This window comes from Gymnogyps californianus, chromosome 13, assembly GCF_018139145.2.
Source record: "Gymnogyps californianus isolate 813 chromosome 13, ASM1813914v2, whole genome shotgun sequence".
NCBI lineage: Eukaryota > Metazoa > Chordata > Aves > Accipitriformes > Cathartidae > Gymnogyps > Gymnogyps californianus.
The window spans coordinates 2,977,088-3,004,040 of NC_059483.1; the positions used below are offsets into that span (position 1 = coordinate 2,977,088).

At 42.3% G+C, this 26,953-nt stretch overlaps 1 protein-coding gene across 1 annotated transcript in view; it reads right to left on the reverse strand.

Moving 5' to 3' along the window:
• The window catches only part of LOC127021397 (contactin-4-like), a 323,929-nt gene that overhangs the window by 94,366 nt on the left and 202,610 nt on the right, over window positions 1-26,953 (reverse strand). The window contains 1 exon segment of the mRNA XM_050904421.1: window positions 12,846-12,941. Within this exon segment, the coding sequence (XP_050760378.1) occupies window positions 12,846-12,941 (96 nt within the window).

A 26,953-nucleotide genomic window follows, 5' to 3' on the forward strand; every position in this document is an offset into this window, starting at 1 on the left:
TGTTTTAAAACATATTTCAATGTGACCTAGCTAATCCTTTAATACCAGCTTTCACTACCTTTGATCAGCCTCTTACTGTAGCTATAAGAGATTAGATCAAACCTTTGAAAAAAGAAAGTTGGTTGCAGAGAATTTTCTTACTGCAGTGAATTAATATGATCAACTCCAAGGTTGAAATATCTGGCCAAGCAGTGCGGGTGGTATGTCCTTTAGGGGAGATCTCTGCACGGACAGGCACCGCTACGTGATGCTGTGGCGCTTGCCTGTAGTACACAGGAAAAAACCATTCTCTTCACATATTTGATAGATAAACAGTGTTTTGATATCTACCACATGAAAACATCATGGTTGCACATTTAGACATATCATTTAAACAACATCACGGTTGCACATTTAGACATTGTATATGTATAAGGTAGCAGGAAATGCCAAAATCAATACCCCCATTTATTTTCCAACAACAAAGTATCACCCCCATAGGAAGGAGTGCTCACGCAGCCAGGACTCTCGACTTAAAAGAAGCAGTATATACATTCAGGGACCTGGAAACCCAAATTTGATTGCAAAAGCGGAGATACATCAATGCTGTGTTTGTGTCAACAACGCGCTTTCTGCTATGACCATCTCAAGGGTAGAAGAAAGTAGATCAGCCTCCCTGGCAGCTTCTGAGAGCTTTGTCTGAAGAGGCCAGCTAAAGCTGGGTTTGGAGGGTAAGGGTGGTTGCAACACGGTTAGCAGAGCCTGGGAGCTAGACTCAGATCTCTAATTTATTTTATAAAGAGATCACAAGATGTTACAACTTTCGATAAATGCCTATTGACTGAATTCTGTCAGACGACAGATTTCACTCATCTTTAGCCAGCCCTTGCCGGCTCTACCCTCTTTCAATACCATTTCAATCTTCATTTAGTGGCGACTGCAACTGAACGGGGGAATAAACCACATGACTAGTTCGCAGACGATTTCTTTTTAAAGATGTCACCAGCTGTCACTGATAAATAAAAAAATCCATTAATGTCACATTCCTTATTATTTCAGTATTTCCAAGGTCTTTACTGGAGAGTTGAGCCTCTTCCCTTCTAGTTCTCCCGGAGGGCAGCACGCGTTACAAACCCCAGACGTCCCACCTCGCTGCCTGTCCGCGACAGCCCCGCTGGGGCACGAACGTGTAATGGTAGGTGGTTGGCAGGAAGCTTGCAGCGGTGCCGACGCTCAAGGTGATAAATGACACATGCCAGTTGAAAATTTGGGTCTGAACGCCTGTGCGAAAGTCTGTTCTTGACTGCGACCCTATTTTGCAACTCTTGCTCACAAAATCCATCCCTGCTGAAATGAAGCAGATCAGATACACCAACTCAGGTGCTTAAATTAGTGTAAATCTAAAATGAGCTTGGCATTTGTGTTATTAGAAATATTTGTAATTTCACAAATTTCTCAATTAAGAGAGCACTGCATGTTCTCTGTGCTGTCAGAAATATCAAGCTGAAGCATTCCCAAATTAGGGAAGAATTTATCCTTATCCCTCATCCTCAAATATGTCTATAAACTTGTGCACAAACTGAATCAGCAGTTTTAAAGAAAGGATTATGTCAGATTAATTTTAATCTAATCCATTTCTATCTCCTGAGAAGCTTTTTACTTCTTGCTTTCAATAATTTAAACAGTGACTGTGGCATAGTATAAAAAATAAATGATGGGAGATGCACTTTAAGTGGAAGTTACAACTCTCAATCACTTCTTATTTAAATGAGAGTTTCATATGCCGGATTTTAAGTTTAATGAAACCCATTTTTGCTGAACTGTAATAAACTTCAACACGTGGAACCAGACGCAGAAGAATTACGCTCTCCTGCAGCTCCCAGAGCCGGTGAGGAAGGCCCATGTCTGACTCACCCGCTCTCTGTAACGCTGCTACGGAAAGAGATACCTCGAGTGAATTTTGGGCTGTCAAGAAGAAACGCTGCCAGGCTGCTTAGATCCGGCCGCAGCTTTCAGGAGTGTCACTCCACTTCTCGTGAGCTGGGACCTCGCCTCGGAGTTACGCTGCAAGGCGCTAGGAACTGGCAGGTTTGGGGAAGTTATTTTCTGGTTCTTGGCCTGAGATAAGTCACTCGGAGGCTTTTTGAGCTCAACAGCTTATGCTCTGGAAACCACTTTTAAAATGTTGACACTTCTTTGGATGGGGGAATGTGACTGCTGTATGGGGATGTGTGAGTGGCAGTCACTATTAAGAGGAAAAACGGATAACAGATTCAGATATTTTTGATGCTACACTGTTTGCTCTCCTCGCAGTCTTTTCCATCTCCCAGACATCTCCAATATGCACGCCGCACCCTCCTCCAATGAGCAATACCTAGACAAATCCTGTTTGAATGTCATTTTTTTCTATTCCAGGAAAGACACCTGTGAGCTGCTGAGCCCCAGCTCGTGGGGAACACCACCCTACTGCAGCATTTTCCTGTTTGTTTGGAAATGGAGCCTTCCCTCCGCCATTCCCCGCATCCTGCAAGCACAACTGCCCATGCACAACACGGTGTAACTCCTGCCCCGCGAACCAGAGGTCTGCTACACCTCCTGGTGCTGCACGTACCACGTCTGCCAACACTGACCCCACTGCCATTGCCACATTCAAATATGTCGAAAGCATCACTTCTTTTTCTTTCCCAGCCCCAAGGGACAGTTTACCTGCTCATATTTTCACTCCAACCTTTGGAGCGATCCATGAAAGGCTGCTCAATGACCTTGCAGCATTTTGACAAACAGTTGAACCAACTTGCAACCAGCTTAGCAGATTTTTTGCTTGGTTTCCCAGAGAAATGGAACTTTTACAACCACGTTGCCCACCCATCTGTGAGATACTCCTCTCTAAATTAGCTCCTCACTAATTGGAACGAAATCTGACCAAGCAGCAAAGGCTTACGAAGACATTAAGATAGGAGAGGAAGAGGAGAAACTATTAATGCCTCAGTAAGGAGAAGGCCGGAGTAGTTCAGCACTTCGGCAATCTGCTCGGCAAGAGGCAACTGCCCAGTCCTGGGCATACGGGTTGTGCAAGAAGCACATTTTTAAAAAGCTCTGAGCATACCACACTGGAAGAAACTGCAGGAAAATAAAGGCTGAATATTAAGGGTACTGTAGTGAAGAGGAGTGGGGACATAAAATGTTCCAGGTTACCTGCTATGTAAGAAATAGGATGAGAATGCTTCTCCTGCCTAAAAAATACAGAAAAGTAACAGAACTTGTAGGATTCCACTTTCCATTCCTCTGAAGATTTCATATTAATGGGAATGCGCCACAAGAAAAAGATCTGGTACCGAGAAGCTGATTTAACACTTAGGGGAACATGTGCTTCAAGGCTCTTGCCCAAAGCAATTCTGAATTGGTCATCCAGCAGAAACGCTAGATGCATTCACACAGTGGCATAAATGTTGCAGAGTAGGCAGAACAGGCTGATGCTGCCTGGGCAGAATGAAATAATCCCCTGCTTTTAGGTAGACGTTAGATGGAAACGTCCTTGGCCTCTTTGGCTATGAGCTATTTCTAGAGTCATTTCTTCCCTTTCCATTACCTCTTTCAAGGTTGACTGTTTTCCAAAGTTTTAACATAAACTTTGCTTAATGTTGACTGTAAGGACACCAATGGAGAATATTACAAACGTTCATTTCCATTGTTACAACAATGGCTCTAAACATTTATTAATAATGTATTAATTCTTCATAAGCGACAAATGAAAAGGCAGTATGACAGTTTTCAAAGAAGAGAGAGAAACTACTGTAAGGTTGGCACTATAGGATGGGGAGTAAAAGGGCACAAATACGTGACAGCAACTGAAGAAAACTCTGTTCCAAAGCACTCCCTGCCGAACAGCGCTGCTCGGGGGGTGAAAGCCCCATATGTTGATCCTCTGATGGTATGAAAATGCCTGATAACTGCCTTTTTCCTTCTGCACTGTTCTGATTAGTTTCCCCAGTTTTTCTCCCCTTCCTCCTTGTACTATGCAGCGGGGGCTGTATAAGCATGAGAGAATACGAGATGTGATTTGTGTGACAGATTATTTACGAGACGAACCCCTCAAACCATTCATCACATAATAGAGGCCATCAGCCATGCTTACAGTCGAAACATTTTCACTGTTTCCAGCCCATGAAGGGCCCATCATCACTTTAAAAAAAAAATAAAAGGAGAGAAAAACTGACCAGACAAGTAAGCCCGCGCTAATCATTTTTCTGCATAGCACAGAAGTGGACTTAGCACCACTGTAATCAGTAAAGTGTTTTCTGAAAACATGTCTGGTGTCTACACTTCATCACCTACCATACAGCATGAAAGGCTGAGATTGAGATGAAATCAGAATTGCCATCTCTTCTGTCAAATGCTAAAATTTAGTTAGTTCTACTTGATCAAGCTGTGCAACAGAACTAAAAGTTCTCCTAGCTACTGGGAAAAAAAAAGGCAGGAGAGAACAAGAGAACCTGAACACATCCATTATGTGAAAAGATGTGAGAATAATTCTCTGTCAACATTTCAGCTCACAGACACAGACTCCACGGCTGTGTTTCCAACAGGAGTAATGGCATCAGATGGGAAAGTTATTTGAACAACTGAGCTTTAATGAATCTCCTCCTCTTTGGGAAGACGGACTTTTACAAGTGCATTGAGAACATGGGCACTGCAGAGAGACAGAAAACTTATTTTTCTTTAACTCTTGCCTTTGTTCAGTCAAAGAGACATGGTTCCCAGACGCTCAGGAAGGTCGCCTGACTCCGCAGCAAGGAGCAGAGGGACAAGGTGTCCGGGGAATTGAGGCTCAGGACTAGAAATCATGTTGGGAAGGTTCAGTTCCTGGGTCACCAGGAACTTTGTTAGAGGCCCTAAGCAAGTGAGCAGGAGAAGACACATCCTGTAGAAAAGTCAGCAGGTTTCCATCTGTGTATCTAAGCACTTTGCTATCTAAAAAAGCTATCAGCCGATTTATTTCTTGCACAGATTACTGAGATAAATTAGGAGGAGCGAGAATAAACACGTTACAGATGTGATAAGTGGTGGTATGGGCTACGGACAGAGATATCTCGGAATAAGACATACCTCTAGGGATTGCAAAGGGAACACGAAATTTAAATAATCAAGTAATTGAGAGATCATTTTCACCAGTTCTCTGTGTACATTCACCATTTCTCACAGCACTTGGAAATCTCAATCTCTAACTCTATAGGGTTGTCCCACGAGGGCAGGAAGGCAAATGTCATGAGAACATCGTGTATATAGATCTTTCTAAACATGAACCAAGAGAAAATCGGGGAGGGGAGGAGTGAAGGAAATCCTAAAAGACAAGTTCATTTATCTTCCCAAAGAAGGGAGGGGGAAGGATTTACAGACTCATTTGTTCTGCATGCTTATGGGTGTGCTACCAGCGCGTCAAGTGAAACGTGCATACCTTTCTAGGACTGTGTATTTTTAATCTCTAGACTCTCAATGAAACACCAGGGATGTTAGAAGGTATTTGAAGACTGTAGTTGTTAAAATATTAACTAACCCTGCCCTGACTATCAAATAAATCTAGTAAAAGTGGCAGCTAAATGATTCAGTTCCCACAAACTTGAAGGAAAAGAACTATTTGGCACAAAGGAATATTTTGGTCTTAAAATTTGGAGACAAAGTTAAAAGGACAGCGACCTCCAAATACTTCCCAGGCATATCCCCCGTGGAACGCAACTTATATTCAGAGCCCTGAGAAACACAAGTGAGTGTTTGCTTTGGTTTTGGGGGATTTTTGTTTGTTTGTTTCAATTAAGTTTATCATAACAAATAAATGTATCTTGCCAAATTTAATTAACAATACTGGAAAAAAGCAAACAAGAAAAGCTAACCTGTTTCCCCCTGCAAAGCTCCTCTCAAAAGGACAACATTTTCACCAACAGCTTCAATTCAACACTCTATTTTACATTTTGAAATGCTTCATGGTTTCTAAATATATCTAAATGTAATAAAAAGGCTTAAAAATACAATGGAATGAAATACTTCGGACAAACCAAAGGTTGTTTTTTGTTTTTTTTTTTTTTTTCATTTTGGCTAGCAACCCCCCCCGAATCGATTACTCTACAGCTCTTCTGAAGAGCAACAGCAGATGGTATTGATCTAGCAGAACTTTGAAAATGTAAAGCGATATAGCATTGTTTTATGGCATCCAAATTACAGAGCTCATCCTAAGACATGCTGAGATACCTTAACTAGTCTCATCAAAAAAGTCAGGAAAATTTTTTGATGTTCCTCCCATTTCCAAACCCATTACTGTGATTCAGTTACTGGGGACTGCCCAGTTAAGACTGCGGGAGCGGCCAGCGGCTGCGATGGGGACCCTCGTGAGTTTGTTGCAACAAAACCAAAGCCAAATTTTAGCTACGTACATACTTTTAGGATCTTTGACTGTTCTCTCTTGTCCACTTAAATACCTACAGCTGCTCATCATGCTGTTACACGGGGCCCCAAATGCCATGTTCCCATACCAATGTTTACTCTTACATTATTTTTTCTGTAGAGCCTCACAGGTAGAATGGTCAACACATGACCATCGTTAGGCTTTTGATTAAAAAAGCAGTGGAAATAATGAGGGAAAACCCTTCACGCGCAGGGTAATTATCTCAGAAAAATGCTAACAACCTAGGTAGGTTTCTACTAGTTCTTACACTGATTTAGTGCATGTAAGTGAACAAATGGGGAAGGCGATGAAAAAAAAGGAAAAGAACTGAAAACTTCTAACAGACAAGGCACCATAAATATGGCAGGACTGGCTTCAGAGGCTCAGGCATCTACTGCTCCAAGAGCAGAAAATACGACAGAAGCAAATGTTTGATTTGCATTTATTCTGGTTTTCAGTCCAGCGGCTTCCCGAGCTCCAGATGAACATTTATTTTCCAAATTTCCAGCACTCAGCAAGCACTTCATCATAGGAGGCAATCGCATCATTATGCTGCTTAACAAAATGTAACACCAGGATGCACTGACCTGACAAAATCGAGACTCCCTGCTGAAACCATGCTGCAAGAAATATACATTTCATTTTCATCTTGGGGGACCGGGGGGAAGCCTAGATTCACATGCTGAATCTCCAACTCATATTAAACTAAAAATTGGGACAATACGTGGCGATGCCCAAATTGTTCTGTGCAAGCTGTACGCAGCCTATTTCATGATGCTGAAAATACTTGTTAATCATTTGGACTCATTTTCAGGATGAATTTCTTGCAACATTTGAACAGTAGGAAGCTCTTTATTTGGCATCATTAAGAAGAAAAAAACAGAAACCCTCAACAACTAATGTATATAGGCCAACATAATTCCGCTTTTAGCTGTCAGCTCGTTAAATATGGATGTTTCCAAGTAGCAAAGTATTAGAGTGAACTACAGTTGAAAGGATAAAGATCTGGATGCAGATCGGCTTTTTTTTAGTAAAATCTACAGTTTTTAAGACCAAGACGACCAATGACACAACAGCGGACAGGAAATAATTCCCTTCTAATTTACTATTTTTCTTTTATCAAATCTCTTCAGTTAAGGGGGGCTCTAAGCCTTGCCACTTGAGCCACCTCAAAATGGAGCAGACACTGGCACAGAGCCCTCCTCAGACAGTTGGGAAGTCTTCCCCCATCAGGCAAAAATTCTCGAGCCTGTGTCTCCGACACCCAGAGGGATATCCTAAGCTCTGTGCTCAGGAACCGGCCAGCATGTTTTTTTGCCAGGCTTTTACTATTCTAGTTAATACTCTCATCATCAAAGCAACAGCTATTCTCAGATTGAATAGTTTTGCTTTTTTAAATTTTTTTTTTTAAGATTTCATTTTCAATGCAGATCAGAAACTAAAGTAAAAAATAACAGTAATATAAAAGTATTTTTTTTTTTCCTCAGACAGTCCTACGCTTCAGCATTGGTCATTAATGTCCCCAGGCACTTTTTGCAAGGATGATGAAATTGGGTTTGCTGTCCTAATCAAATTCCAAAATAAGCAATTGCATTTTCTCTACCTTATTGCCACTTGCACTTTCAACGCGATATATTATTTTTCACTTTTAACCTGAACATTTTTTACTGTTGCACTACAACGTTAAATACTTGCAATGTTATATCCCAGTGGCGGGATATTGGGGTATCGGAAGGAACTGATCTCTACAGCTTTGCTTTGCAAACACTGCCTTGGACCCTGGGGATGGAAGCTGCCCATGAAACACGGTGGTTTTCTGACGTGCAGTTACTTCCCAGCGATATCTGATATTCTCTTATGAACCTCCATCTGCCCAGAGCTGGAACAGGAGATAGCTGTGGTAATTGTGCAGTGACTGCTAGAGACCAAATAGCTTCGATTACACTGGGAGACATGCAGTTGGCTGACGGAAATGCAATGCACACAACTGAAAAGCATTAACTTTGCACTCGCGACTTTTAAAACTCATCCTTATTTCCAACCTTAGGAGGAAGGAAAAGTAAAAGAAAATATTGCCACAGAGAAGATTAATTCCTGCAGAACAAGGGTCTCAGTCTGAATTAACTGGACCTATTTCGACTTTCCATTAAATACTTTCTCTGCAAACCAGAAAACAACAACGGGCATAACTCCAGCCCAGCTTAGTTACAAAATTGTAATAGTATCAATTTAGACTAATTGTAGATCTGGCTACAATTAAGATCATTTTCTAGCTGGAACAGAGCAGGTCATAGATGGTGGTCATGGAGGAAGTCATCTCTCATCTAAATGATTGAGGGAAATAATTACTCTTCAGTTTTCTGCCTTTCCGGGCACCAGGAACGTGCTTACCTCCCAGTCACCGTAAGATGCTCTCTCCCACATACTGAACCCAAACCAGAAATAACACCAGCACCTTCCTGGAATGTTTTTGTATCATCAGTACATACACCCAGACCAAAACTTTCCCCCGAATCACCTGAACAAATGTACCACAATTTCCTTCTCACTGCTTACACGAACCACCACCGGCCGCTGCATCTCCACGCAAGGTGTTCACGCTGCAAAGATTTCTTACGGCAAAACAGAAAACTCTCAGTAACCGCAGAGCGAAGCTTTGCTAAGGAGACAAAGACAAATGTGCACAATTCCTGCCTCGTCTCTGCATTGTCTGTGCAGTCCCCATGTCCCTCTAGGAGATGGCAGCCTACTCTCCTGGGGAGAAACGGGAGGCAGCACCACATGGCCACCGGTGCCAGCAGGAGCAGGCTGTGTGGGTGAAGTTACTTCTTCTAACTGGAAAAGGGCATAAAAACTCACGCCTCAGCTCTCCAGAGCAGTGCAGCTCAGTACCCAGCCACCCCAGGCCTTCCTGGACTTGGCCTGTTGATTCTATCCACCTTTGTGCAGCACAATTAGTTTGGGATAGGATGAGGGCGAGCACCGCTCTTCAGCCTCACGTTCAAGGCACTCAGATGAATGGGGTTTAAGGATCACAAAGCATTTCTGTTTCAAACCTCCCCTTCTTTCTTCACTAAGGAAAAGAAGCTAAAAATGATGCTTCACCCACAGCACTGCAGATCACAAATGAGTTCATGGCTGATCCACAACCCGTCTTCAGTGGTTTTTAGTATCTAGCTTTGGCAGCTGCCTCATCAGATGTGGCAATGAGACCCACTTGCAGCGGCTGAAGCTCTATCCATGCAGACCAGAGGGCACATAATTTTGGGGAATAGTTACCGCTATAGGAGCCACTCTCATAAAAGTTAGAAGCTGTAATAACAAGTAATTTTGTGGACTTGATATCACAGAGTCAAGAACCACCCTCAAGTAATGAACATCAGAAATCTGAGATACTGAAACTCTCATGATAATCTCTGAACTAAAAGGAAAAATGACAGCTGAAGTTAAAAGGTGAGAGAGGCCCTAGCTGAATAAATTAAGTGGGTAGGTATGTTTGCCAGCCGGTCAGATGCAAGCAAAGAAGCTCCTTAAGCACTTGTCTCCTCCTATCTGAGCAATAAAAGCAGCTGAACGGCAAACAGCTCGCCAGGCAATTCTCATCCAGCTGATGAGGACAGACAGATTTCAAAACAGGATCGCAAATTTCTTTAAAAGGGACACAGATCCATAAAAGAGGTCAGACTGACAGGCCTGTAGTTCCCCAGATCTTCCTTCTGGCCCTTCTTGTAGATGGGCGTCACATTTGCTAACCTCCAGTCAACTGGGACCTCCCCGGTTAGCCAGGACTGCTGGTAAATGACTGAAAGTGGCTTGGTGAGCACTCCCGCCAGCTCCCTCAGTACCTTGGGTGGATCCCATCCGGCCCAATAGACTTGTGTGTGTCAGGTCGCTAATCATTTCCCCTTGGATTATGGGGGCTTCATTCTGCTCCCCGTCCCTGTCTTCCAGCTCAGGGGGCTGGGTACCTGGAGAACAACTGGTCTTACTACTAAAGACTGAGGCAAAGAATGCATTAAGTACCTCAGCCTTCTCCTCATCCTTTGTCACTACGTTTCCCCTCTCATCCAATAAAGGATGGAGATTCTCCTTAGCCCTCCTTTTGTTGCTAATGTATTTATAGAAACATTTTTTATTGTCTTTTATGGCAGTAGCCAGATTAAGTTCTAGTTGGGCTTTGGCCCTTCTAATTTTCTCCCTGCATAACCTCACGACATCCTTGTAGTCTTCCTGAGTGGCCTGCCCCTTCTTCCAAAGGTCATAAACTCTCCTTTTTTTCCTGAGTTCCAGCCAAAGCTCTCTGTTCAGCCAGGCCGGTCTTCCTTGCTGGCTCATCTTTCGGCACATGGGGATGGCCTGCTCCTGCGCCTCGAAGATTTCCTTCTTGAAGGATGTCCGGCCTTTCTGGACTCCTTTGCCCTTGAGGACTGCCTCCCAAGGGACTCTGTCAACCAGTCTCCTAAACAGGCCGAAGTCTGCCCTCTGGAAGTCCAAGGGAGCAGTTCTGTTGACCCCCCTCCTTACTTCTCCAAGAATCAAAAACATTTCATGATCACATTTCGTGATCACTGTGCCCAAGACGGCCTCCAACTATCACATCACCCCCAAGTCCTTCTCCGTTCGCAAACAACAGGTCCAGGGGGGCACCTTCCCTAGCTGGCTCCCTCACCAGCTGTGCCAGGAACCTCCTGGACTGTTTCCTCTCCGCTGTATTGTACTTCCAGCAGACATCTGGTAAGTTGAAGTCCCCCACGAGAACAAGGGCTAGCGATTGTGAGACTTCTCCCAGCTGCTCACAGAATATTTTGTCTGCCTCTTCATCCTGGTTGGGTGGTCTATAACAGACTCCTACCATGATATCTGCCTTGGCCTTCCCCCTGATTCTTACCCATAAACACTCAACCCTGTCGTCACCGTCATTAAGCGCTAGACAATCAAAACACTCCCTAACATACAGGGCTACCCCACCGCCTCTTTACATTAATTATTATAATTAGCTGTTTGTAAACTCTGCTTTGAATCTGTTTTTTCCCCTACCAAATTTTGCCTTTGCCACTGAGAAAACTCTGGCTTTCTTAGTGCAATTAATACAAATTGCTAATAAACCTTCTCACATGAACGCCGCAGACGATGATGCTGGCTCTTCTCAGAGAAGGGCCTTTGGCAGGTACCACATGCTGCCAGAAGAGATGTGCTGGTTTTGGCTGGGGTAGAGTTAATTTTCTTCATAGTAGCTGGTATGGGGCTGTGTTTTGGATTTGTGCTGGAAACAGCATTGGTAATTCAGGGATGTTTTCATTACTGCGGAGCAGTGCTCACACAGAGTCAAGGGCTTTTCTCTTCTCACCCCACCCCGCCAGCGAGGAGGCTGGGGGTGCACAAGGAGCTGGGAGGGGACGCAGCCGGGACAGGTGACCCCAGCTGCCCAAAGGGATATTCCAGACCATAGGACGCCATGCTCAGCATAGAAAGCTGGGGGAAGGAGAAGGAAGGGGGGGACGTTGGGAGTGACGGCGTTTGTCTTCCCCAGTCTCCGTTACGCGTGATGGAGCCCTGCTTTCCTGGAGATGGCTGAGCACCCGCCTGCCGATGGGAAGTGGTGAATGAATTCCTTGTTTTGTTTGGCTTGCGTGCGCGGCTTTTGCTTTGCTTATTAAACTGTCTTTATCTCACCCCACGAGTTTTGTCACTTTTACCCTTCCGATTCTCTCCCCCATCCCACCGTAGGGGCAGTGAGCGAGCGGCTGTGTGGGGCTTAGCTGCCGGCTGGGGTTAGACCATGACAGGAGATCATTGCAGGGCAGACAAAGACAGCAGCTATTGTAGTCTCCCCTTTCATCTCCTCATTAACTACTTCGTAACATAAAGAAATATATTGAGAATCCGGAGAACACCAAAACCAGTAGGAAGAATACATATTGTCATTCCAGTACTAAGTCACCATATGAGACCTGGACAACTGCTAACAGATCCCGAGTACCCAGGAGACAAAAACAGTGACAATGAGTGTTTGAAAAAAATGAATAATAACGAAAAGATAATGCGCACAAGTGGCTCTGTCAGCGATCTTCAACCTTTTTGCAGAAGACACACCCAGGCCACATACAGAAAGGCTTCTAAAAGTTGCACAAGATCTAGGCCATGTCTTCTATATATTCACATATTGCTTTAGTTTGCATCAGTTCATCTCCTAAGTGCATACTCGTATGCAGTAAAATTAGGCTCTTCCTCTGCACTTACACCCAACTGGAGCTCTCCCAGTGCGTTTAGTCAACGGGACCACCCAGCACGACCCATTCAGTCAGGCTGGCACCGCCACAGCCGTCTCCTTTAAGGTGTACCATTTTAAACTTCCTGAAACATACCCTGAGAATGAAAACCTCGCGAATTGCCGCTGAGAGCTGAAAGCAAGAGAAGGAAACCGCTTTACCTCCAGAATGTGGCGGTGGTCCACACAGGAGCACCATGCCCTGGCCCTGGCGGACAGACACCGTGCTTCTCGTTCTGGTTTTGAAGTTCTCAAGATCTGCCAAGAGAGAAAGAACTCAATTAAAGAGAGTTTAATGTTTTTTTCCTCATGAGAAGGACAGAAGGTTCATTAGGACTTTGCAGTGTGACAGAGAAACAAAGTGAACATCAGCTTGGAAGGTGGGTTGGTGGGACCTGGCAGTGGGAGACTGCTGTGGCAGCAACCATCAGAAGCAGCAAAAATGTCTCCACAGGCTGCAAGGCTGGTAAGGGGGAAAAGGTGCTGATTTACCCAGGGCAGAAGACACACCTAGAGAAAACTCCAGCAACCTGTAATACTGCTAGTTTTATTTTATGAATTTATGAAGAATTACTGCTTTAAATAATCACTACCTCCAATTATGTTATAAGCCTGTTCTGTTTCCCTTTAGGAGACTTGTTACTGATGCCCTTGCAACCCATGTGTAGAAACCCTTCCTTTCCCATAAGGAAGACTCTTGTAATAGCTGTATCTTAGCCACACAGTGCTTTAATTAAATTAAATTCCTCCTTCCACCTCTCTCCTTTTCCTCCCCTTCAGAGGCCATGCACTGCAAAAATGCAACTCCCTCTCTTCTCTCCTTGCACACTGAATTCAAGAAACTTGCTATTAAGTGACGAGGTGACTCTCTCTGAGCTGAGCAGTGGCACCAGGTATTGATCAGCACCACTGGCTGCTGCGCGGGAGCACTAATACACTGAATCACTTTGGTAGCCTTTTATCTTTAACAGTCCCCTGCATTTCGATTTTCATTTTTTTTGCTTGCAGTGTAGCTGAGCTGTGGTTTGGTGATTACAAACCTGTTGTCAGTGCAGTTGGGAAACAGAGAAAACACACAGGTGATAAATATTTAACAGCAGGAACTAGTAGGAACATCATTATAAGGTTACAAGGATGAAAAATTAAGCCTTGATTTTTATCTCCTCTTGAAAATGTTTTCTGGAAGCACTGCCATGCATACTTAAAAAAAAAAAAATAAATAAAATTAGAAGAAGTCACTGCTTCATTTTAGAAACCTTTTTCATGGACCCTTCCTGCTAAAGCCAAATTCAAGACAAAATCCAGGCAAAAGGGGAACTACAGTGGAAGTAGTGAGTAACCATTTAGTTACTAGTAGGTAGATGCTAGTAGGCATCGTGAGATTTCCAGCACAGTTCTGCCATACCCTTACGCTGTCCATTACATCATTCCCCGGATCTCATTATTATATTATTTCAGCTTTTTCCTTTGCATTTTAGTGGATAAATATTGTGGGGACTTAAAAAGCCTGCTGCACTGCAGTGAATTATTTGTGAAAACAAAACTAGTCCAAACCTGCCACCCTCCCACCTTTCTTCTGCCCAAGCCCACCGACAGAAGGAACGCTGACCGAACCCACTTGGTGCTGCTGTCTGCATTAGGTGCTAAGGCTGTCGCATTATCAAACCCTTTGGGCAAAACGGGTTCACACAGGAGGTTCAAAACTACGCTTGGGACTAAAACCGGTCCGAATTTAAGCTGGGTATCAATTTAACAGGAGGTTCACCAGTGTGAGCTGTTTGTTCAGACTCTGTGTAGGTACAGGGAGACAACAAAGCATGGCGTTTCCCAGACTCAAGTCATAGTCTGAGTCTATAACCTTGAGCAGGGTGATCTTCTTTGTCCTTCTGTCTTTTTTTTGGCCTAGGAAAAAAGACAGAAGGAAAATAGAAGAAAACCCATTATCAATGAAAATAGAGAGAGATAATTTTTCTGTCCTAAGTTCTATAAAAAAAGGTGGAATGGCACTTTTCAGGAACCACTATTACATTCCTATGGCCACCTGTCAGTCCCATAGATTTAAATATATTTTGACTGCATACAGACACAAGATTGGATCCCATTCTCACTGAGGACAGTTGCATGAGGAATAATAGCCTAAAACCAAAATGATGCCTAGAGGAATCAATGTGGTATTAGGAAACATTTTTACATGAATATTATTTCCAATAAATGAAAAAGTAAAAGCAAAACAAGTCCCAATCATCAAAGCAGATGCTTTATACACATATATATATACGCACACACATAAATATGCACTAGAAAGAAAATTGCAGAAGTATTGGTAAGTCTCAAATAATATTTAACGGAAGATTCTCCATATCTCTGTTTAGCTATTTATATCTTCCTCCACGTTGACAGAACTAATACATTATGCCATATGCATATACATACACAAAACATTTTAGAGATTATACAGAATTCACTTTTCAAGCCTGAATCCTAAAAAAGCCATACACAGGTCTGCTTTGGAACAGATGAAAGAAAAACTGCATCAACTCTGAGCCTGCGTGTTTAAGCCTACTTATACAGTGCTCTAGGGAATTCCTCTGTTAATCACAGGGGAGGGAATGGGAAAGGTCTTTCATTACTAATCATAAAAAGCATCCACCTGCTTGGTGACCCAGCAACTCATGATTACGATGCTATGGAGAAAAAGCGCACGACTCAATAGTTTAAATGCAAATCTAGTCCTCTAACTTTTTTCGCAAGGAAGAAACAACCCTATTTGTTGACAAAACAGGTAGCTATATATTTATGCCAAGAAAAGGACTGCTACTGGGAAAAGAAGTCTCTGCTTGGATGAACAACTAGGAAATGATGGAAGAATGGTCAAAATCAATTGGAGGCAGCCAACAAAGCAGAGCATTCATCACTATTGCTCGTAGTGCAAACTATCAAGCCTTGAAAATCAACTGTCAATTCTGAAAAGCCGCATGCACGTACTTAAAATATGGCTCTGAGTAAACTAACAAGATTAAGGTAATTATAAGAAAAGCTAACGTCTCATCAAACTGATTAGGCTGATTATGCTCGTGCATTCTGAAATCCACACTTCAAATTTATTTTTGCAATACCTGAATAGTAACTTGAATTAACAATAATATCATTAAGATTTTATTAGTAAGAAACTTCATTTAAACACCACCTTGCAACCTTTCCCAAGAAATTCGGAACAATATTAGTGTTGTTGAACAGTCACAGAGCGTACAGATTAGTGATGTGTGGATTCGAGAGGTTCTCCTCTGCTTTCACATGCTGGGCAAAGTGGACAAAAAATTTTCCTACAAAATTCTGCTCAAATGGGTGCAGAATATTGCTCTGAAATTTTGTACTGCTGAATTCCCCATACATGGAGCTAAGACCACTTGCTAAACAAAAGTTAAACACACTTGCTGAAAACCACCCTGCGGCTCACTTTAACGCAGAAGTAGCACTCCAACACTTCTTTTCCCATGTTTGTTATCTTCCTCCAAGGGAAACACAGCTGTCTAGTGCCTCTCTACCCCTCCCCGGAGAGTAGGTAAGAAATTCTTTTCTATACTTTTGACATTAAAAATCAATGGGACAGCAAAAGAAGAAGAAAAAAAACAACCCTCAACGCTGCAGAATGACTCTGAATTACAGTGTAAATGGTTCGGCTGTATGCGTCTCCCCTGACGAGAGCATTAAGTTCCACTTTGCCTTGCCCCCAAGCCCAAAGATCCAGGCTACATATGAGGATTTTTGTTCTTATTTGCCAATAAAAAAACCCCCAACAACCAACAAACCCACAAAAACGCCAGAAGACTCATTAAGCCAGCAAGCTCAATTATTTCTTGGCATACTTACCGTTTTGGAAGAAGTTTTGAAGCAGGACTATCGTACCTCCATGTTTCCCTCGATACCAGCTCTCTTTCCACTGGAAATGGCACCTGAGCAGGATTAGGTGACTTTGGAAATCTGAGGTTTGCAGGTATCTGGCTGCTGGACCTGCCACTCTGCCCGAGCAGACGACCCCCTGACACTGGCATGGCTATTCAGCATGTGCTGCTACAGGGCTGGCCTCTACTCATGGTTTTCTCACTGTGTCTGTCATATTTTACCTTTGTTTGTTTGTTTGTTTCCTACTCCTTCTTGTAATATTTCAGATTTGGGAGGGAGGCAGTGAAAGCCTTGAACAGGTCACTACCTTCTCAAACAGAAGTGAGACATTTTGGGTTTACATGTAGACGCACCGTCAGGAGGAGACAATGCCATTCCTTGAAGCGTGGACTAACCCAGTGGAGGACGTTAACAAAAACCAGTGGTAGGAAGCTGAAGTCACGGAAATGGAGACGAGAAATTACACTTACTACGAATGACGGTGATCAGCTGCCGGAATAAACTACAACAGAGAGCACTGGGTTCAGCATCCTTGATGCTTGGAGATCAAGACCACTTTTCTAGAACATGTACAAACACTAAATATGCTTTAATCACACTTAAGCAGCCAGGTTCAGTTAGGGATAAACTGGTGGAAAATACGGCCAGTGAGAAACAGGAACCACATTACAGGGCACTGCACCCATCTAGCCTGCAGATGCATAAAATACTGGGCAGGAGGAGGAGGTCGGGAAGCTGGTGTGATAGGAACGGTGGCCTGATGCCCACTAACAGACCTGAGAGTCCCAGAGGTTTGCTCCCTGGGACCTGGCAACATAGTATGTAAGAAATGCGAAAATAATCACATGATGATTAATTAAGTAGCCCATGGAGTACTAAATACCTCATAATAGAAATAAAAGATCCGGTCATTGTAGGAGTTTACAGATAAATGTCAGACATAATGCAACGAGCATTGGTAAACAGAAGGGAGAGAACAAGAAGTAGGAAAACAGTGCCTGGAAGTGGTAAGTTCATTAAATTATAGCATGCAGGCATCTTTGCGACTTAATTAAAGTTTTTAGGGTGTGAATTGCTTCAATTACAGTGATCTATCATCGCATAGATCAAAAAAGAAAGGAGCTTTAATTTCAATAAAAATATTTATACATGAAACAAACAAAACATGACCAGAATTGAGGACTGCTTACACAAATAGAAACTGCTTCTTGTTAGAGCCAGGATCCCGCATGCGCTTCTGGTGAAAGTACATCCCTTCAACAACTCAGGGATTTGTGGCACTGGGCAGTATATGACCATGAAAAAATACTGGTTTTATTCATAGGATCAAAAAGGAAACAACACAGCATAGCACACACAAGAAGGATGTAAACCTACCCTAACCAATCAAAGCAGCATACACCTGCACGAGAAATCCTAGGTCACTTGCACCAATGAATAACTCGCAGATCAGGCTTTTATTTTAAATGTGTGATTTCAAATACTCAAGATCAGATATTTGTATGACTGTTAGGAAAAGAATACATTTGCATATTAGTTTTTGACCTATTTAACTAACTTGGACATTCTCTATTTAGAAAGCAATTGTCAAAATTGATTAAGAGAAACCACTGAGGAACAAAAGATTAACACTTCCCAATTCTGGAGGTCAATGTCCTGCCAAGCCTTATTGGGAGCACACAATACTACACCAGTGACTCCACTGGAAATAGAAAAATATTGTATAAGCTCCAGTAACTCCAGCATCACATGAGGATGCGATTAGTAATGTTTTCAGTGCAAAGAGGAGAATATAACAGGGAGGTGTAACAGGAATGCAGACAGGTTATTGCGATTAACAGTTACTCAGACCTTATTTAATGACTGAGAATGCCATTTAAGCTTCTTCATCTCCACAGTATCAACTCTAAATCAGATTTAACAGACCCACGTGAGTATAAAGCTGTATGTACTTAACGTGTGAAAAATACACTGATTTGTACCATTGACACCACTGTACTAGCGGTTGCATGACTTTGGGAAAGTCACTTAAGTTCTCTGTGACAAAGTTCACACATCTCTAAGGATGAGTACTTAAACTGTGTCTCTCAGAAGAGACTTAATCAGCTAATATTTGCACAAAAACTTGACATCTGGCACTGAAATGCACTAGAGTGCAATAGGCTATTAGCATGTGCACACTAACACCCACCCTTTAATATGAACTTGAATGTCTTTTCTTGCAGTACTAGATTTTTCTGTAGCCTCCACTAAAACTCTGCCTTAACGCTTAGTGATACAACTTACGCAGGTACGGGTAAGTGATGCCAGTCTGATACAGATGCTTATTCCTCAAAAACACTCAAAAGCCCAGAAGGTGCCAGCAGCAGCTGTCAACCCCATCAGCTTTTCGGTTTGGGTAGGGTATTGCATTGAATGACCTCCTTCCAAAACCTCAAACGTGGTTTAATAAAAGCTTAAACAATCTGAAACGATCCAAAGCCCCTTGAGACTGGGTAGTTTGTCTCAGTAAATGGCATATGGAAATTTTAATCAAAAACATATGGCTTTTCACAGTTACAATTATCAAACTTTGGCTAGAATAATGAAAAATTTGTCCAAGTTTTACGTAAAAAAAATCAGTCTTTATAGCAAAGAAGATTCAATTATAAGCAAAACAAAAGAGCTGTAGCCTTTTATCTTTTACTAGGACCTACTTGGGTTTGTACTTTATTTATGAAATTTGGTAATTCTTTTTCTAAGCGGCCACTAGATAAGTCCTGGAAATCAAAGTTTGCTCTTTAAAAGAAATATTTCACAGATGACATTGAAGTGCGAGCAAGCAAGCAAGACCGTATCAGCTCACTTTCCCGCAAGTTCCCACCGGTGGGGGCAGCGTAGTAATACTTGACCTCCGCGTTTTGTATTTATATCCCTGCTCATTTACAGCTCCGCTGATCGTTCTATTGTTAAGACCTCTACCCAAGCAGAGTGGTTACACCGTTTGTACACGAGACCCACTTGGTTCCCGTTATTGGCTGCAACGTGGAAATAACTCAGCTGCTGAACTCGGCGTGCCCTGGAAACCAGACCAAAACAAGGAGGCTTCCCTCAGGAGCCTGCAAGTCTCAGGTCATTGGTGATTTGACAGAGAGATCCCTATTTTTTATGAGAGCTAAGCTCTGTTTTGCCTTTCCTTGTTTGCTGGAGGAGGGTTTCCATGGTTTGGTTTTTTTTTTTTTCAATTTTTTTTTTTTAACGCGTAGCATATTTTTGGAATCCAAAATCTGTAATTATGCCGGTTCTGAAATTAAGAGAGAAGTCTCTGTGCAAGAGGGCTATTTTAGAACTATTAAACAAACCAAAAATATTATAGAAAATTACATGAATGGTAAATGATTCAAATTGATGGTGACACGTGTCTGCATGTCTTTTAGAAAGCCAATTTATGTGACTATATCATGTAGAAGGAAGCACTGCTGTACACTGCCTTGAATGGCATACTGTCAAAACCTCATACACCATTAGTGAACCCTTTGTCATTACATTTAAGGGTTTTTTTCCTAATGATTAGAAAAGCAGTGTCAATGCTATTTTTATCTATTATTCTTAACGGATATGAAACTGTTTCTCCTTCTACTATATTCTAGCAAAAACATACATACATCAATCACTTCTTTATACATCACTGAATTTTAATTTCCAAAAGAAAACATGACTAATACTCAGGCTTAGAGAAAAAAACATGCTAGTGGCTTTTATGCTGCTATATTTTACTTGAAGTCTATCTCTAGAGACTTTTGTAAAGCAAATTTGATAACACATCAGTGATATTGCTCTACTGAGTCGATGTTAATAGCAAGTAGCTACCAAAGCATAATACCTGTATCTATATGTCTATCTATATCTTCAAATGGATCACTATTCCTACAGAGTGAGCTACTCAATGAACCTTGACAGAGGATGTATGTGCTTGAAGGAAAAACAAGGGATTGTAACACAGGACCTCAAGAATAATTGCAAAGGTCTTGCTGGTGCAGCCGCAGGATGGAAACAGAGGCCTCCAAGCTGTGAGCACAACCCCCAGCTCCTCCTCACCAAAGCAACAAAACCCAAGACTGAGCAAAAGTGGGTTTGGCTGGAACAAAGAGAACCATGAGCAAGAACACTACCTATATGAAACACATACAGTAAAACTCAGACGTAACAGAGAGAAAAATCAATGAAGAAAAAGCAGGTAATACAGCAGTAGCAGCAAACGTATAAAAATATCTGCCGTCGGTCCCAGCTAGGGGGGAGACCACCCCCCCACCATCATGCTCTCCTAACAAAGCAAGTCCAGCGGCAGGCAAGGGGCTGTAACGGCCTCCTCCTGGGAAGGCTGGCACCACCCAGCTTATGTCCAGGAGGAGCACAGGAAGGGAAAAGGGTAGATGATACCCACACATGCTAGCCTGTGTGCATCACTGCAACTGTATAGTTACTAGGAATTAGCAATAACTGGATATTATGCACTCTAGCCTTAGTATCATCATAACTGTACTAAAAATAAGTCTGATTAGGTTACTAGTACTTCAGTTAGATTATCAACAAACCCTTGGATCAGCATATAAGGAGTTCTTTTAGCCCATATATATTGCATGAGGTGTTTGGTTTGGTATTTCACCCTTGAGACTTGGTTGTACTTTGGATATAAGAAACTTGAATGGTTAAAAATTAATCTCATAATTTAAGAATTGACAAATTAGAAAGCTAAAGCTTGTTCACTGACACTTCTGGGTATTCTGTAGTGGACAAAACACCTTTACTACATATATTAAATGAACTTCAAAGCACCCATACGATAGGAAGTAAAGTAATGATACAGGTAAGGGGTAATTACCTCTTCATATATCTGAAACGCACAGTTCACTTAGGTACACAGATACAGCCAAGACACCTAAAGTCAATTTTCAGGCATGACTTAAAGAGATTTACAGAGCATAATGGGGTTTGCCTTCTCATACCCCTTCTATAATTTTAAGATGATCCCAGCAATCTAAAATTTAGAATGATGTTTAAGGTCATATTCAGTCCTTGAATTGAAGTCAATGGGATTTTTTTTTTTTTTTTATTAAAGACCACATGACTTATCTCAAGGGGAATCTGAATAGGTTGGCAATGACATCTTGTTCAACAAAAAAGCTGACCAGAACAATTGGCCAAATCTTCCTGGTTCAGACTGAATAAAGAACCTTCTACCAAGAGATAGCTTGTATGCCCATCTTCCAAATTGTTTTCATCACATTTGCATAACTCTCCACATACAACAGAGCATAGTTTCATATCCTGGACAAAATACACGACCAGATGGAGACAGAAGTCATTTGCATCGCTGCCCACGGAATAATATGACTTCATTGGCTGTAGACGAGAAACTATGCTAATTTGGCCCATAGTCTTGAAGATGAGATTCCAGTGCATCTCAATCAATTTCAGATTTTAGAGGACATTGGTTTGAAGAAATCATAGCCCGTCTATATGAAGGCAGGCTGAAAGCACTTTAACTGATGACTAGCACCCACAAAAGCATTAAAGCTTTCTGCTCTCGAAACACTTGACAAGATTTGCCTCCTGATATTTATGGCTCTAATATCTCTAAACACTGTCTCTATAAAACCTGTGCCTGACTTTTTAAAAGCAGGGTTTTATGTCAACCCTTTCACAAATACACAAAGATTAAGTTCTTCTGCCCTTGTCCTTGCTGTTGTGTCAAGACTACACAGCGGGCTATGCAGCTCGGAATAAAACCCCCTTTGATACGTAGCTTAATAGAATTTTAGTTTAAGAGCTGGTGTTCTAATGAATAATTTTTAGAGTCACTGATTTCAGAAATAGTTTACAAGTCTGGGGATGAAAGCTTTCTAATTTGACCTTTAGAACAGAAATTTCACTGGGATTCCTACTTCACTGAAAAAAAAAAGTTTTAGAGGTAAATATCTTGCCATTTCCCTACCCTGCCTCTCCTTTGGAAAATACTTTTGCTCGGACTTTATTACTGTAGGCATTAAACAAGGTACTGCCTGTGCACCTTTACCAAGTGGCCAGGTCCAGTTTGGACTTCTAGACCTTTCCTTTCCCTGATCTTTCCTGCACAGAAACTGCTATCGTTCTCACAAGACGCAAAAATTCTCAGATGAGCCTTTGGCTGTGGGGGCATCTGCAGCTGTAGGATTTGCACGGTGGGTTTGCTCTGAAGGCTCAACTTAGCTACGCGATGAGAAGAGATGCGTAGCTGGAGGAGTTGCAGGTTTGAACTCAAACCAGACGTTCTCAGAGGAGGCACGCTGCCTCCTGCCAGGGAGAAGGGCTCGCAGCTCCTCCCGTCTGAGCCAGGAGCGAGCTGCAAACAGCCACGCTTGCGTTAGGAAAGGCGAAAGCTGGTATGCTGGTATGCAAGCCAAGATCTTGTTTTTTTCCCAAGCCCTCCCCGCTCTCCCCGTCATTCACATCTCTGACCTACGTATCATCTTGGACTTCGACATCTCTATCTGGGTTCTCATATTGAGACTATGTTTAAATCTTGCCAAGTCTTTCTGACCACCATCTATCAAAGACAGACCGATTTGTCTACCTGCATGGCTAAAATTCCTCCTCAGGCTTTTACCTTGCATCCCAAAGACTGCGACAGCTTCTCCTCGAGCGTTACCAGTGCTGCTGGCCAACACGCAGCTGCGGGAGTCACGGATCCTCGCGCTGTGCTTGGACCTCTTTCTCCTTCCTCTGTCACACCAAGCACAAGCTGCTTGTCCTCATCAGGATGGCTCCTCCTGGCACACCATATCCTCAGCACCTCGCTGGGATTTGATCCTTGCTTCCAAACAGGCAACAAGGCAGCCCCAGTGCTTTTTTTTGCCTTCCTTCATACCACTCATCTTACTGGGGAACAGGGGCTCTTAGCAGTATCTGCAAGGCACCTGCTCTTCTCTTCCCAAATCAAATCACTCTATGATGTTACCAAAAAAAGAAAAAAAAGTCATCCTTGACTTTATGTTCCATTTCATAAAAGCTGCCTGTTTACTATCCTTCTATAGGAAATATTTCAAACATTCATTTTGAAGCAACTCTCCTGCTTGAGACAAAATGCTGAGGACTCCGAAAATTTTATTTTATTACTTTAATCTGGAAAATCTGGGCAGACATTTCCCCTTGGGTTGATTTGAATGGTCTTACTTCACTCTCAGAATTTTTTTATGTTTTCCTAGCAAAACAATGCGTTATTCGCACACCTTCTTCCAGCACAGATGATTTTGCAATAGCCAGAAAGCAGTACTTCTACTGGCGTCAGGAGATACTGCACAGCCCTCTCTCACTTCATAGCTGAGCACGAACATTGCAGATGCCCCGCACATTCCCCACCGGAGCACGCTCTGCTGCACCTTCTTACTTTGCGCAGCTGAACGAATGCAAATTCAGACCCCAAATAATGTAAAATAATGTGACACAAGCTCGCTGAGCTAGAAGTTTCAAAGAACAATTTCCCTTTACTTGATAGAAACACAAACGAAAAAGACCCCACAGAGATCCTGATCCTCAGAGGGTTATCTGGTGGTTCAGCTTGCCTACGGAAAGGCACATTATCATGCTAGGCAGCATCTCTTAGAGAGGAGATATTTTTTCATTCTGTTCATCTCTCACATCTAATGAATTATGAAATGGCAGTCACGTTTGTTGCAGACAGGAAAACTAACATGGGACAACTTTTGACAAACATATTTAAAGCTCTGCTGTCCTCTGCATGCCAACACTGACTCCCTGGTTTTGCTTTTCAGAAGGAAAATAAGAAAGAAAAAATAAAACAATGAAAAAGCAGCCACTAGGATAAAATTGTTCTGCATTGGCCTTGCCTCCCATCAACAGGAACAGAAATTTTCTTACAAAGACTGAGTCCACCTCTGGCCTTTGGGTAGAGTCTGCACTTGACTGGGGGTCCTGTAACTGCTATTTTCCATACATTTAAAGACAATACTGATTTGCATTGATATAGAATCAGTAAGGATCAACCTAAGAATAGTAATTATGTCTTCAAACTAGGTAAATAGCATTATTTCATTTGAAAGACCAGAGGATTTAGAGCCAAAAGGGGAAGTGTTACAAGAAGCATCCTAATAGCCAAGAAAATAACATAGACCTCCTGATTCCTTGTCCTATTCTCTATCCACTGGACATAAAAGACCAGAAAAAGTGATTACAATATGCCACCAAAACATACGCTTAAGGCTCTTCAGATGTTTGTGCCACTCTGGGATCAGTCTTTTGCAAGATGTTTGGAGATATTTGTAATGGGAAAGAACCCGGGCCAAAAGAAGCCTCACTTGCAACCACAGATGTTTATGTGGTTTGAGGCTCATGACGGATCGCCTGGACAGCAAGGGTTCACGGCAGACCTGAGGTACCTCTAATGTCTGTAATGGAGAGAGCGAGCAGGCGGAGACTACTTGTTAGGGAAATGATGCCCCAAATTCACTCCCGAATGATAAAAGAGTGGTGACGACAGACGCGCATGTGAAATCCCGATCAAGGACCACTGCGTGGGGACACAGCATACCTCTTCCCTGGCTGCTTACGACTACATTGCCGACAAAGTCTCTATGGGATTGCTAATAAAAATTTCAAGATATTAACATTTGAAGGAAATATCCTTATGAACTCTAATAATTATCCATAAGTCAAGAGGGAAAGATTTCTTTTAAATTTACCGAGTTTGCAGTTGGTCATATCCCATTTTATCTTTTCAAGAAAGTATGGTTCAATCTCGCTGAATAACCGAGTTCCCTGAAGGGTCACTGCACTCTTGAGGATACTGCTTTATATTGGCATCTACATTTCCAGGCTATTTCACTTATTGTCAAAATAAGAATTTAAATTTGCAATTTATTTTCCTCTCTTATTTGTGTGCCATTCTAGCTGTCATCAAGAGTAAGCCAACTGGACATCAGTGATTTGCAGAGGTAAGACTGTACTCAATGAAGGTAGCTGGCCTATATTCTGACGTTGTGCCAAAATGAAACTCTAATATCATCTACACAGCTATTCAACTGTTCCTATCCTTGGCTTTGATTTAAGAAAAAATGCTCAGAAAAATATTCTCTAAATACAGTCCCAGTCAGAGGATTAATAGTACTGCTAAGGACACATTAATATTCACAGTATACTACTATATTCATTCTCGCTGTTAGCCTTCAAAGAGTGGAAGAGATGTCAAATGATGTGCACTGACTCTCTAATAATCTACTGGTAAGCAGCCAAACAGGCCACTGACGGGAACCACCTTGCTGGTAATACAGGCAAGTCGCAAAGGCTTCAGGAATGAGAGAGAGAAGAGGAAATTTTTGCTGATAAATAGCACAATATTAGATCCTGCACAAAGCCACGGGGAACGTGGGGAAAGAAAGACAAAGTCTTGCTCTCTCCTTAGCTTACTGTGGGAGCTTTACACTGTTTTCTTTATGACCTATGCATTGAGCACATAAAAAGAAGGGTTGTATTAAGTTCGCAGGTGAGATGTCAACGTGACTGATTAAGCCTGAGGTCAGAAGATCTTCAAATGCAGAGAGATCTATTCCATTTCAAAGTGAAATTGTCCCAAATACCTGGGCTCAGAACCTGAACACTTACTGCTTCATTCAGAACATCAGAGAAAACGAGAAATCTCTCTTTTTATTTCCTTCCAGGTCCAGTCAGAGTTTTCCACAGCACCCTGACACGATTTAGCACAAAGGTAATTTTCTCAAGACTAGAAAGAGTTTCACCTAACAGCAGAGCTTTTTTCAAAGAAAGCCTACATCACTGGACCTTGGCACACTGGGACCAAACTGGTCCATTTAATCGTTCATTCTAAACAAAGACCTACATCTGCACTTAGTTCTTAAAGATCCAGCCCCTAGGGATAAAAAAATACATTTTGAATATATGTTGTTTTACATATTAAAGGCAAAATTAATAAACATGGAGAGAGACAGGAAAAAACTGTCAAGCCTGTGCCTTACTGTTCCCTAAATTTCTAAACCACAACAGAAACAGTGGTGCTGCCACCGACCTGTGATGTTAAGCTCATTGCGGTGCGATGCCCAGAGGTGCTGGCAGCAGCTCTCCTGCCCGGCGCAGCAGCTCCCGGCCACAGCCCTCTGACACCTCTCCGTGCAATGCTCCCTGCTTTCAGCAGCACTATTTCTGCGTGATATAAGCTGAAATACACTTCCTAAATAACACTGCAGGCTTACAAGATTACTAGCTTTGAGAGAAGGTGTGCTGATTATTTACAAATGCCCCGCCACTGCTTGAAGTAATAATGTATTCATCTTATTTATAACCCTTGGGTGGAAACAAAGCAGGTATAAATCCTATGT